Source organism: Zea mays, chromosome 6 (genome assembly GCF_902167145.1).
Source record: "Zea mays cultivar B73 chromosome 6, Zm-B73-REFERENCE-NAM-5.0, whole genome shotgun sequence".
NCBI lineage: Eukaryota > Viridiplantae > Streptophyta > Magnoliopsida > Poales > Poaceae > Zea > Zea mays.
In genome coordinates this window covers 133650156-133663630 of record NC_050101.1, presented here as the reverse complement: position 1 = coordinate 133663630, position 13475 = coordinate 133650156, and the positions used below count along the sequence as shown (strand labels likewise).

General features: G+C 42.5%; 1 protein-coding gene across 2 annotated transcripts; it reads right to left on the bottom strand.

The window, feature by feature from the left end:
• Nucleotides 1-1180: 1180 nt before the first annotated feature.
• On the bottom strand, nt 1181-4359 carry LOC100277403 (uncharacterized). Of its 2 annotated transcripts, none has more exons than XM_035959504.1 (4): nt 4049-4359; nt 2495-2776; nt 2118-2231; nt 1181-2045 (listed from the first exon to the last, which is right to left on the bottom strand). In XM_035959504.1, exons 2-4 carry the CDS (start codon nt 2765-2767, stop codon nt 1410-1412), a joined length of 1023 nt encoding a protein of 340 aa, XP_035815397.1. In that variant the 5' UTR covers nt 2768-2776; nt 4049-4359; the 3' UTR covers nt 1181-1409. The 2 variants fall into 2 exon arrangements, with proteins under 2 accessions (XP_035815397.1, NP_001144442.1); NM_001150970.2 differs by having other exon boundaries at nt 1187-2045; nt 2495-2784; nt 4049-4260.
• Nucleotides 4360-13475: the final 9116 nt, after the last annotated feature.

Genomic DNA, 13475 nt, shown 5'->3' with positions numbered 1-13475 from the left:
CAATGCCCCTAGAGCATCTACTAACTGACTTAAAATGAGTTTTTTCTAAACCGATTTCAACTCCAATTTTTGTGAGGGCTATTGAGTGACACCTCGTACTAGTTTTAAGTGTATGCATGTACCAACACCACACTAGATATCTCTTGGTCAAACTACTCATACATAACCCCTCTTTATAGTATGACTAAAATTAAAAATAAAAGATCTAACTCTATAGTAGGTATCCTACAACTCCTTTGACACCGAAGATATGTAGCCATTCACATTTTGGTTCGCATTTTTGAGCCCGTCTCTTTAAGCTGAAAGTTTCAGCTGTGGGTTTTTTTTCACCCGTTAAAACCTAATTCCCTATACTGTGACCTAACTGCAAAACACATGTTAGTTATAATAATTTTATGGTTATCATGAACCAGTAAAACTAACCAAGGGACTAATAGTGTGTTTGGTTTGAGGAATGGAGTGATCCATCTTTTTCTCACTCCTCACTTTTTTATTTGGTTTGTGGAATAGAATGAGTTGATCCATCACCACCCCATTCCTCATAAGCTAATAATTAGTATATAGATGAGGAGTGAGTTGATTCCACCAAAATTGATGGAATGAACTTATGATGCATCATCTCATGAGATATAGAGTGACTCCACAAACCAAACACACTATAAATGCTTTCACTTGGAAAAATAAGAATTTCTTTAAAAAATAGAGTTGCTAAACTAGCCTAGCCTAGCCCAGCCTAGCCCAGCCCTAAAGGAGAAAAATCTTATGGTAAAAATCATAGACGCACTCGTCTCCCCTATCGAGTGCCCGCGATCGAGTCCTCATTGCTTCATCTACCCACGCCATGCGGCCTTTGCGGTCCCACGCTGCCGTGGCGCACATGGCCTCGCCATGCTATGCATGGCAACCACAAGCCCACGGCGTGGGCTGCACCTGCCAATCGACATCAGAGCATATACAATGTAGTGGGCACACCACTGTTCCTTCTTATACCACTGTTCCTTCTTATACGTAGGGCCTGTTTGGTTCGTGGCTAACTATGCCACACTTTGTCTAAGGTTAGTCGTTCGAATTGAAGAACTAAACTTAAGCAGAAATGTTATGTAAAGTATGACAAGTGAGGCTGCGATCCAAACATGCCTGTATAATTCCAAGCACAAGAACAACAAGCACAAGAACAACAAGCACAAGAACAACAGACACACATGTAGCAATTACGTGATAACTCGTCTACACAGCAAACATAGGCCCGAAATAGTAATACAACATGCAACTACAACACATCCAGGTTCACGACACGTACTCCGTTCTTACCCTAACAACAAACGAACGAAAGGCACTCAAACACAAACCGAGGGCAGCTCAAGGATAGTGTGTCCTTGCAGGTTGTGCATCCGGTGATGAGCACAGCATCACAGCTGTTTCATTGCCTCCCCACGACCACGATCGTGCTTTCTCACTAACCGAGAAAACACACTTGTTCGCCCTTCACTGTCAGCACGGAGTTTGGAACGACCTAAGATGGGTGGGCAGCATTCATCTTCCTTCCTAATACAAACTTGGTGGAATGTATTATGGTTTTCAGAGTCACTGCTACGTTTAGATAATTCAGAAGAGTGGCACACATCTTTTAGCAACGCAAATAGACCATCAACACCTTCAAAAGTATTTTCCTCCTGGAGAAGAGGTATATAGTCATCAGTAGGTTGGTCATGCATTGCTTCTTGGTTGCCAGGTATGGTGATAGTGGCCATCTCCGCTCCAGATTGCAGGGGAGATTTTGAGATGTCTGATTGTAGACCTCTGTGCATTAATGCCCCGGGATCGATTAATTTTGCACCCATCGGTGCCATATGTTCCCCAAGAGAGGTGGAGGAACATGTTTGACAGGTGCTCCTGAATGAACCACATGGACTGCACTGCACGTCAGTTACTCTAGCCAGAGAAGAAGAAGTCTCAAGGTCCCCTGGGACATCATCTTGTAATATTGGGTTTTGAGGAAGCTGCAACCTGTTCCGTGAAGAAAACAAATGGAGAAGCTTTGCAACCTGCATAACAGAAGCACCCTGCGGTCAGTAGCTAAGCATATTGACATAATACAAGAAAACTGTGGAGCAGACCTGTTGGTGTGACAAACCATAACTAAACTTGTTTTTAACAGAATAATTGTGGACAGCATCTTGAAATTCAGTAAGCGTCAAAGGCTTGCAAAACCAAATCCTCTTGAAACGTATCTGGATTCATTGCAACAGAACAGGAATAAAATTATTATGACTTATAATATCTCTGGAAGAACTGTATGAGAATTATCTGGGAATATATATCATGCATGGGAAAGCTACAAAATTAGTCGGAAAATGTAAATATAGGGAAGCATGTGTTTCAAGTGTGTTATCATATATAATTCATAACTCCTAGTAGATTTACATGGTAGCACTAGAGTAGATGAACTAGAAGACAGTAGTTAGTATTTAGTAAATCTCAAAAGTATTCATGCCTGAGAAGGATACCCCTTTCCTGATGCGACATATGCATCAGGAATAATGTTCACAGCCCCATCTGAAGTTGCTTCGAAAACACCATGGAGCTTACACTGATCAACATCATATAAGAATAAAGTTGTGCCAGCTTTAACTTTCTCTACAAAATCAGCACAGAAATCAGAGAGGCCAAATATTTTCTTGTCAAAGCACTCCTTCCTGGTCAGATGGTTGCACATAAAAACTGCACCACCAAAGGTTGCAGACTCTTTACTCTGTACCTTCACCATCCAAAATCACTGAATCCCTTGAAGATTGGCAATGAAAAGGATAAGAAAATCAATAATGTCACTAAAAAGAAACATATATCACATGATTATTTGGCTGCTGCAGATATTACAAGAAAGAATCACAAACAATATAATCAATATATAAAACAAGGGGTGATGCAAAGCCTATCATGCCACAGTTTTTTTTTTCTTCCTCTTAGAAAGTGCCACAGAGAGGCACAACCTTATATTTCATTGATGAAACAGTTTACAGTTTCTGACATGGTCTGCATTTACGCAACAAACTCAAATCATACGGTTTCAGTATAACATAATTTTTTTTTCATGAACATGCCATAGAATCCTTTTCAATAAGAGGAGAAAGCAAGGAAAAAGTTTCACACTACCGACTAGGCTTACTGTGGAGCACCAACCACACATAACAATGGTTTTTATTATCCACAAATAACTGGCGATAACGTGAAGCTAAACCACCCAACAAGAACTTAAAGCCTCATAGAAGCCACTGGCTGAAATTGCTCTGTGCTGTTGTGAATTTCTCTAGGTTGAGAGCAGCTGTGAGCTGTTGCACGGATATCTGTATCTCGAGAACTACCAAGTTCAAACAAGATAAAGGAACACGGACGATCAGCCGATCATTGACTGGGTAGATCTGGTTTCCAATTTTACTTGCAATTTAGAACAGAAAAACTGCATGGAAAACCTTTTAGGCCTTGTTCAGTTATTCCCATGCCATGTGCATTGTGCAGGATTAGGATGGATAAAGAGAGATTTTGACTTGCTATGAATTTAAATCCACTACTCCAATCCACATGGATTGAGAGTAAAGCGACTATGGCCTTACAGTTAAAACCCCATAGTCCACAGATGTGCACGTAATTACCCTTGCCTCTGCTGCTCCCTTCCATAATTTCCCACAGAAAGAGGAACAATTCAACTACATTCCAAGGAACCACAATTCTTAGAGAACATGTACAGCTCGAAACGAACTGTAATTAATAGGGGTGTTTTTTTGCCGTGCTGCATGGGGGTTTGGTGGAATCACAAACATTTTCGCAGAGTAAATTTTACCCGCACCACGGATGGATGATCAGACCACCACTCTGCTAGGTGGCAAACAAATCCATTACTAACTGATCGATTAAAGCTTCGGGTTTGGTTTCTCGGAACAGCTAAAACAAACCGCAGAAAACGAGGAACTTCTCGGAAAATTCATCGGGAAGCAAGGTAGGGTTCCTTACTACCTAGTACCAATGTAAGGAATCGATCAATGCAGCTTACCGCGTTCAGGTGGGCTCGCCGTTCTCGCGCCAACCCAGTATCAGTAGAGGGTGCGGTGAGAGGAGCACGTCGACCAATACTCCAAGCGCAAGGAGGCCCGCCCGTAGTGGGCGGCGTGGCGTGGCCGCGTGTGGTGGTTTCGGGGGCACGCGGAGAGGACGGTGGTGTGGCCGTTGGGCGTGAGAGTGCCTCGAGGTTGAGACCTGCTAGTTGGACGGAGAACAGCAGCCACTCTATATTTTTTTTTCTACAACGAAATGGCTCTATTTTGTGTTTGGTTCTAGACTTCTGGAGTGAAATAGAATAGAAAAGGATGCTATGGTTCTAGACTTCTAGAGTGAAATAGAACAGAAAAGGATGCTACTAACAGAAACGAAAAGATGAGCGCTGGAATCGTGAGCGTACAAGTTCGATCTCTTTTAGGCAAGAGATGCATCACATTGGAGGAACATTTCACTTTTAGATCGACTTGGTTCTAGCTGAAATCAAACGAAACATATTATATGCTGGAATAGAGCAACTAGATTCTATCTAACTCCAACCAAACACTATCTTATCTACTTAGACTATTCCAAGCAATGTGTGAAACCTGCCTCACGTACTTATTTTACGCGTCTGTGTTGCACTGTTCACTTTCCAGCATAATGTGGAGGGTGCACAAAATGAGCGCTCGGGCGACCTGTATCTTATTTCTACGGGTTTATCTCTCCTTTGCAACGTATATACGCAACTGCATGCACGGTTCACTTGACGTGTTAACTTTTTTGAAAGTGCATGTCAGAGCTCGTTTGGCAGGGCATCGGCTCTGCTTTTCTCTGGAAAAAAACCAAAGTCTCGCCAAATACTTTTTATAAAAACGATTTACTGTGAAAAGCACCTAAAAGCCAGAGCCGTTTCCTCCGTTTCAACCAAACGATTTGCAAAATATCTTCAGCTCTACCAAAAAGTTGTTTAAAAAAAAGCTAGAACCAGAGTTATACTTAGACAAACCAAAGCCCTGCCAAACGGATCCTAAGCCTCGCGAAACAGAACATCCGCGTGCGCATGTGATACCTACTAGGAATAGCCTTACCACATTACTGTTTTTAAACTTTATCTACTACAGTGTTCCTTTATTATTAGTCTATAGTCACCACAGCGCCACATCAAATTTTCTTTTACAGACTATTATTTAAAATGAAACATGACATTTTTGCTTAAAAATCATTGAGCACATGATAAGAGCATCGAGAGGGGTAAATAGGTGATCCTGCAAAAAATACAACTCAAAACACAAACTTGATCCAAAGTTAGGAGTTAGCGCAAATCTAAACGAAGTTTAAAGCAAGAAGAAGAGAGAAAGTCCTCCCTTAGGAAGAAACAAAATGGCAAGAAGGTAAATGCACAAGTGATTTATCCCATGGTTCAGCCAAGCCTAAAATGCTTGCCTATGAAAGACGCATAGAGGGGGGTGAATAGGCGAAACCTGAAATTTATAAACTTAAACTTGCACTAAGGCCGGGGTTAGCGTTAGAATTAAATTGGAGTGCAGAAGATAGTTCTCCTTGCTTAGAGTTGCTCAATCAATGCGGATGACCTTTGGGAGCAAACTCAAATCAATATGAGCAAGGGAACCTTTAGAGAGGGAAAAACAAATCAAGTAAAGATTGACGAGAGAACACGGTGATTTGTTTTACCAATGTTCGGTTCCAAAGAATCTAGTCCCTGTTGAGGAGGTCACAAAGGCCGGGTCTATTTCAACTCTTTCCCTCTCTCAATCGATCACTTAAACCGGTTGAGTGCTTCTTCTTAATCTCACGGGTCACTAAGACCCCGCAAGGATCACCACACAATTAGGTGTCTCTTGCTTGCTTTACAATTCACTTAGAAGGTTGAGAAAGAGATGAAGAAAGCACGATTGCGAAAACCAAGCAACAAGAGCGACAAATAACACACGGATCACACTCTCTCAAGTCACTAATGATCACTTGTCTAAATTGTGAAACTTTGAGAGGTTGAAAGCTTTAAGTGTGTCTTGGAGTGGATTGCTAGCTCTTGTATTGAATGTGAAGGAGTGGAGTGCTTGGGTTAAGTGAATAGAGGTGGTTGGGGTTGTATTTATAGCCTCCAACCACTTCCTAGCCGTTGCTCCTTTCCTGCCGACCGCGGACGGTCCGCTCCCCTGGTCCGAATGGTCCGCTCCTGCACATCAACGGCTGAAAATGCAACGGTTAGCAGTAACGACTATATCAACGGCTATAGAGCATTTAATGTGTCGTCAGATGTCAGATAAAGCAGTCGCGGACGGTCCGCGAGGACGCTAAAAATGTATTTTACCAAACCCGTCACCTTCGGGTTTTTCTGGTTTTTCAACGACCGGATGGTCCGCGCAAGAGGTCGGACGGTCCGCGCGTGGTCTCGGACGGTGCTTGCTTCTCCATCGGACGGTCCGTAGTGTTAACTTGTGTTTTTGCAGTGTTCCTGTCCGAGGCTCACCCTAGTGTTGCGGACGGTCCACCGCAAGTGCCCAGACGGTCCGGGCATAGGTATTTTTTCCAAAAAGCTTCTCCTGTCCGGAATAATCTACGGTATTCCAGACAGTCGACTTAGAATAGTTGTATATGAACTTATGCACCTGAGAAATGATTAACTAGGCAAATTGGTTAGTCCACAAGGTTTGTGATGGTCGTCAAACACTAAAATCGATTATAGGAAATGTTGAGGTTATTTCCCTTTCAATCTCCCCTTTTTTGGTGATTGATGGCAACACAAACTAAAGTAAATAGAAAGTGTAGAAATGTAACTAGTTTGTATTTTGACAGATGTGCATAAGTTATTTTGAAATGAAAGCCTTTCTAAGCATATAAGTTTGATTTGATATTTTTAACATTTTGGACCACATTTGCACCACACAGATTGTTTTTGCAAATCTTTTGAAAAAATCCTTTCAAAAATCTTTTGCAAATAGTCAAGGTATAGAAATACGATTGCAAGAATTTTGAAGAAAAATTTTGAAATGGTGGTGCGGTCCTTTTGCTTTGGGCTTAATACTTTCTCCCCCTTTGGCATTAATCGCCAAAAACGGAGAACATGAGAGCCCTTTTTACATTTTCTTCTAATACTTTCTCCCATTGGTAAAGGAAATATGAGTGAAGGGTCATACCTATTGAGAGATACATGAGTAACGGCAAAGGGTAAGTGATACCATCAGAGCTGGAGTGGAAGCCTTATCTTTGCCGAATACTCCATTTCCCTTTCAATCTAACACTAACCATAGAGATATACTTGAAAGCACATCAGTCTTAGCCTTGGCACAAGAAGAATAAGAAATATGCATTTGTATCAAATGAAAGAGACATGATCAAAGGTATATGCAATGTTTCAATCAAAATTTCGAGAATCAAGTATATTTAGCTCATTCCTAAGTTTGCTAAAGGTTTTCTTATCTAGTGGCTTGGTAAAGATATCGGCTAATTGGTTGTGGGTGCTCACATAAGCAATCTCGATATCCCCCTTTTGTTGGTGATCTCTCAGAAAGTGATACCGGATGTCTATGTGTTTAGTGCGGCTGTGTTCAACGGGATTATCCGCCATGCGGATTGCACTCCCATTATAACATAGGAGAGGGACTTTGCTAAATTTGTAGCCATAGTCCCTAAGGGTTTGCCTCATCCAAAGTAATTGCGTGTAACAATGGCCTGCGGCAATGTACTCGGCTTCGGTGGTGGAAAGAGCTACGGAGTTTTGTTTCTTTGAAGCCCAAGACACCAGGGATCTTCCCAAAAATTGACAAGTCCCTGATGTGCTCTTCCTATCAATTTTACATCCGATATAATCGACATCGGAATACCCAATTGAAAGGAAAATAGGGTTAACCTTTTCCTATAATTAATTTTGGTGGTTGAATGCCCAACACAAATAATGAACTAACTAGTTTGCTTTAGAGTATATGATCTATAGGTGCATAAAGGTTCAACACAAACCAATAACGATTGAAGATATGGTTCAAATACAAAGGAGCAAAGAAACCGAGTGTGCCCTGGTCTGGCGCACCGGACTGTCCGGTGCACCACCGGACAGTGTTCGGTGCACCAGGACCATACAGAGTCCAAACAGCCACTCTCGGGTTTCAACCAGCACGCTCCGCTATAATTCACCGGACTGTCCGGCGTGCCACCGGAATGTCCGGTGCACCAGCGGAGCAACGACTACTTCGCGCAATGGTCGCATGCAAAAGCTGAAGAACAGATGAACAGTGCGCAACAGTGCGTGGCAGAGTCAGAGCGCAGGCCGGAGGCGCACCGGACACTGAACAGTGCCTGTCCGGTGCGACACCGGACTGTCCGGTGCCACTAGAAGACAAAGCTTCCAACGGTCAAAAGCTCTCGGACCCTAACGATTGGGTGACGTGGCTGGTGCACCGGACTGTCCGGTGCGCCCATCGACAACAGCCACCCCCACCAACTTGTTGGTGGTTGAGGGCTATAAATACCCCCCAAACCACCAACACTCCAAGCATCCAAGTTTTCCAAGGTTCTCTTTCAATACAAGAGCTAGTGAATTCACTCCTAGACACAAATCAAAAGAATCAAAGCCTCTTCAAGTGCCAAATCCACTCCAACCAATTAGTGACTTGAGAGAGAGTTTTGTTCGTTTTCTTTGTGCTCTTGTTGCTTGGATTGCTTTCTTCCTTCCTCATTCTTGTTCCCAAGTGACATGTATTCAAAGCAAGAGACACCAAGTGTGTGGTGGTCCTTGCGGGGTCTAAGTGACCCATTTTATTAAGGAGAAAGCTCACTCGGTCTAGGTTACCGTTTGAGAAAGGGAAAGGGTTGAAAGAGACCCGGTCTTTGTGACCACCTCAACTGGGACTAGGTTCTTTAGAACCGAACCTCGGTAAAACAAATCACTGTGTTCATCTGCTCTATTTCTTGGTTGATTTGTTTCCCCTCTCTTTCGGACTCAGATTCATTTCTAACGCTAACCCCGGCTTGTAGTGTGTGCTTAAGTTTATAATTTTCAGATTCCGCCTATTCACCCCCCTCTAGGCGACTTTCAATTGGTATCAGAACCCAGTGCTTTATTAGAGTCTAACAACTCGAAGTGATGTCGAGAGGATCCGCCAAGAGGGAGATGGAAACCGGCGAGAAGGCCACAAGCCACGGGAAGGCTCCATCAAGGGAGTCCGGCACCAAAGCCAAGGAGGGACCCCTCCCCGCGTCAAGTTGTATCGGAGTGGCGACAAGAAGAAGAAGATGAAGAAAGTGGTCTACTACGAGACTGACTCTTCATCGCCCTCCACATACGGCTCCGACGCGGCGTCCGTCACTTCTAAGCGCCATGAGCGCAAGAAGTATAGTAAGATGCCACTTCGTTATCCCCGTATTTCTAAGCGCACTCCTTTACTTTCCGTTCCATTAGGCAAACCACCATATTTTGATGGTGATGATTATTGTATGTGGAGTGATAAAATGAGGCATCACCTAACCTCACTCCACGCAAGCATATGGGACATTGTTGAATTTAGAGCGCAGGTACCTACCGTGGGGGACGAGGGCTACGACTCAGATGAGGTCTCCCAAATACGGCACTTTAACTCCCAAGTAACTACTATACTCCTCGCCTCTCTATGTCGAGAGTAGTATAATAAGGTGCAAGGGTTAAAGAGTGCCAAGGAGATTTGGGACGTCCTAAGGACCGCGCACGAAGGAGATGAGGTGACCAAGATCACCAAACGGGAGACGATCGAGGGGGAGCTCGGTCGATTCATCCTCAACCAAGGAGAGGAGCCACAAGCAATGTACAACCGACTCAAGACCTTGGTTAATCAAGTGCGCAACCTCGGGAGCACTAAATGGGATGACCATGACATGGTCAAGGTTATTCTAAGATCCTTTGTTTTTCGCAATCCTACTCAAGTACAATTAATTCGTGGGGATCCTAGATACAAATTAATGTCTCTCGAGGAAGTGATAGGAAAGTTTGTGAGCTTTGAACTAATGATCAAAGGATCCAAACACATCATCGACTTGGAGCAAGGCATCACCTCCACACCCGAGGTGCAACTTATCGCATTCAAAGCGACGGAAGAGAAGAAAGAAGAGTCTACATCAAGTAGGCTCCCCATCAACGCCTCCAAGCTCAACAATGAGGAGATGACGCTCATCATCAAGAGCTTTCGCCAAATCCTCAAGCAAAGGAGGGGGAAAGACTACAAACCCCGCTCCAAGAGGGTGTGCTACAAATGTGGTAAGCCCGGTCATTTTATTGCTAAATGTCCAATGTCTAGTGATAGTGATAGGGGCAACGACAAGAAGGGAAAGAAGAAGGAGAAGAAGAAGTACTACAAGAGAAAGGGCGGTGATGCCCACATATGTCGGGAATGGGACTCCGATGAGAGCTCCAACGACTCCTCCTCCGATGAGGATGCCGCCAACATCGCCGTCAACAAAGGCCTTCTCTTCCCAAACGTCGGCCACAAATATTTCATGGCAAAGGACGATAAAAAGTAGAAGGTACAATCTAGAACCACCCCCAAGTATACTACATCTAGTGATGAGGGTAGTTCTAGTAAAGATAAAGATGATCTGCTTACCCTTTTTGCCAACCTTAACATGCAACAAAAAGAAAAATTAAATGAATTGATAGGTGCCATTCATGAGAAGGATGAACTCTTGGATAGCCAAGAGGAATTCCTTATTAAAGAAAATAAAAAGCATGTTAAATTGAAGAATGCTTATGCTCAGGAAGTTGAGAAATGTGAAAAATTGTCTAAGGAGCTTAGCATTTGCCATGACACTATTTCAAACCTTAGAACTGAGAATGCTAGTTTAATTGCTAAGGTTGAAAAATTAAATACTTGTAATGATTCAATTGCTAGTCTTAGAACTGAAAATGACAATTTAGTTTCTAAGATTAAAGAGCTAAATGTTTGCAATGATTCTATTTCCTATCTTAGAAATGAGAATACCATATTACATGCTAAGATAGATGAATTAAATGCTTGCAAACCCTCTACATCTACTATTGATCATGTTACTATTTGTACTAGATGTAGAGATGTTAATGTTGATGCTATAAATGATCACCTTGCTTTAATTAAACAACAAAATGATCATATAGCTTAATTAACTGCTAAAATTAATGAGCATGAAATTGAAAATGAAAAGTTTAAATTTGCTAGAAGCATGCTCTATAATGGGAGACGCCCTGACATTAAGGATGGCATTGGTTTCCAACAGGGAAGCAATGTCAAGCTTAGTGCCCCTAAGAAATTATCTAACTTTGTTAAGGGCAAAGCTTCCATGGTTCAGGATAATGAGGGCTATAGTTTATATCCTGCTGATTATCCCGAACACAAAATTAGGAGAATTCATGCTAAAAATCTCATTCTGTTTCTCATCATGCTTTTATGTATAAGAATGAGACTTCTAGCTCTAGGCATTCTACTCATGTTAAAATGCCTAAAAAGAAAACTCCTACTGCATCAAATGAGCCTAACATTTCATTTAAGACTTTTGATGCATCTTATGTTTTAACTAACAAATCAGGCAAAATAGTTGCCAAATATGTTGGGGGCAAACACAAGGGTCAAAGACTTGTGTTTGGGTACCCAAGGTGCTTGTTTCTAACGTGAAAGGACCCAAGACTGTTTGGGTACGTAAGAACAAGGCCTAAATTGTTTTGCAGGTTTATGCATCCGGGGGCTCAAGTTGGATAATTGATAGCGGATGCACGAACCCCATGACAGGGGAGAAAAGAATGTTCTCCTCCTACGAGAAAAACGAAGATCCCCAAAGAGCTATCACATTCGAGGATGGAAATCAAGGTTTAGTCAAAGGAATTGGTAAAATTACTATATGACCTGACCATTCTATTTCCAATGTTTTTCTTGTAGATTCTTTAGATTACAATTTGCTTTCTGTATCTCAATTATGCAAAATGGGCTGCAACTGTCTTTTTACAGATATAGGTGTTACTGTCTTTAGAAGGAGTGATGATTCAGTAGCATTTAAGGGAGTGTTAGAGGGTTAGCTATACTTAGTTGATTTTAACAAAGTTGAACTTGATACTTGCTTATTTGTTAAGACTAATATGGGTTGGCTCTGGCATCGCCGACTAGCCCATGTTGGAATGAAGAATCTCCACAAACTTCTAAAGGGAGAGCACATTTTGGGACTAACATATGTTCATTTTGATAAAGACAGGATTTGTAGCGCATGTCAAGCAGGAAAGCAAGTTGGCGCACATCATCCACACAATAACATAATGACAAGGGACAGGCCACTGGAGCTACTCCACATGGATCTATTCAGCCAGATAGCTTACATAAGCATCGACGGGAGTAAGTATTGTCTAGTAATTGTGGATGACTATTCTCGCTTCACTTGGGTATTCTTTTTGTAGGAAAAATCTCAAACCCAAGAGACCTTAAAAGGATTCTTAAGACGGTCTCAAAATGAGTTCGGATTGAGAATCAAAAAGATAAGAAGCGACAATGGGACGGAGTTCAAGAACTCTCAAATTGAAGGCTTTCTTGGGGAAGAGAGCATCAAGCATGAGTTGTCTTCTCCCTACACACCTCAACAAAATGGTGTAGTGGAGAGGAAGAATAGAACTCTACTGGACATGGCAAGAACCATGCTTGATGAGTACAAGACTCCAGACCGGTTTTGGGCTGAGGCGATTAACACCGCCTGCTACTCCATCAACCGGTTATATCTTCACCGAATCCTCAAGAAGACATCATATGAACTCCTCACCGGTAAAAAGCCCAATGTTTCATATTTTAGAGTCTTTGGTAGCAAATGTTTTATTCTTATTAAGACAGGTAGAAAATCTAAATTTGCTCCCAAGGTTGTAGAAGGCTTTTTACTAGGATATGACTCAAACACAAGGGCATATAGAGTCTTCAACAAATCCAGTGGATTAGTTGAGGTTTCTTGTGACATTGTGTTTGATGAGACTAATGGCTCCCAAGTGCAGCAAGTTGATCTTGATGAATTAGATGATGAAGAGGCTCCGTGCATCGCGCTCAGGAACATGTCCATTGGGGATGTGTGTCCTAAGGAATCCGAAGAGCCCACACAAGTACAAGATCAACCATCATCTTCCATGCAAGTATCTCCACCAACTCAAGATGAGGAAAAGGCTCAAGATGATGAAGATCAGGAGGATGAGCCACCTCAAGAGGAGGACAATGATCAAGGGGGAGATAAAAACAATGAAGACAAGGAAGATGATCAAGAGATACAAGGTCAAAGACCGCCACACCCAAGAGTCCACCGAGCAATTCAAAGAGATCACCCCGTCAACTCCATCCTTGGTGATATTCATAAGGGGGTAACCACTAGATCTCGAGTTGCACATTTCTGTGAACATTACTCTTTTGTGTCCTCTATTGAGCCATACAGGGTGGAGGATGCACTAAGAGATTCGGATTGGGTGC

What these genes read in the sequence shown, in the direction of transcription:
- LOC100277403 (XM_035959504.1), bottom strand. Translation starts at nt 2,767, where the DNA reads ATGGTGAAGGTACAGAGTAAAGAGTCTGCAACCTTTGGTGGTGCAGTT. An exon ending in GAAAGGGGTATCCTTCTCAG is followed by an intron (nt 2,232 to 2,494) that starts GCATGAATACTT and finishes CAATGAATCCAG; the next exon opens with ATACGTTTCAAGAGGATTTG. An exon ending in ATGGTTTGTCACACCAACAG is followed by an intron (nt 2,046 to 2,117) that starts GTCTGCTCCACA and finishes TCTGTTATGCAG; the next exon opens with GTTGCAAAGCTTCTCCATTT.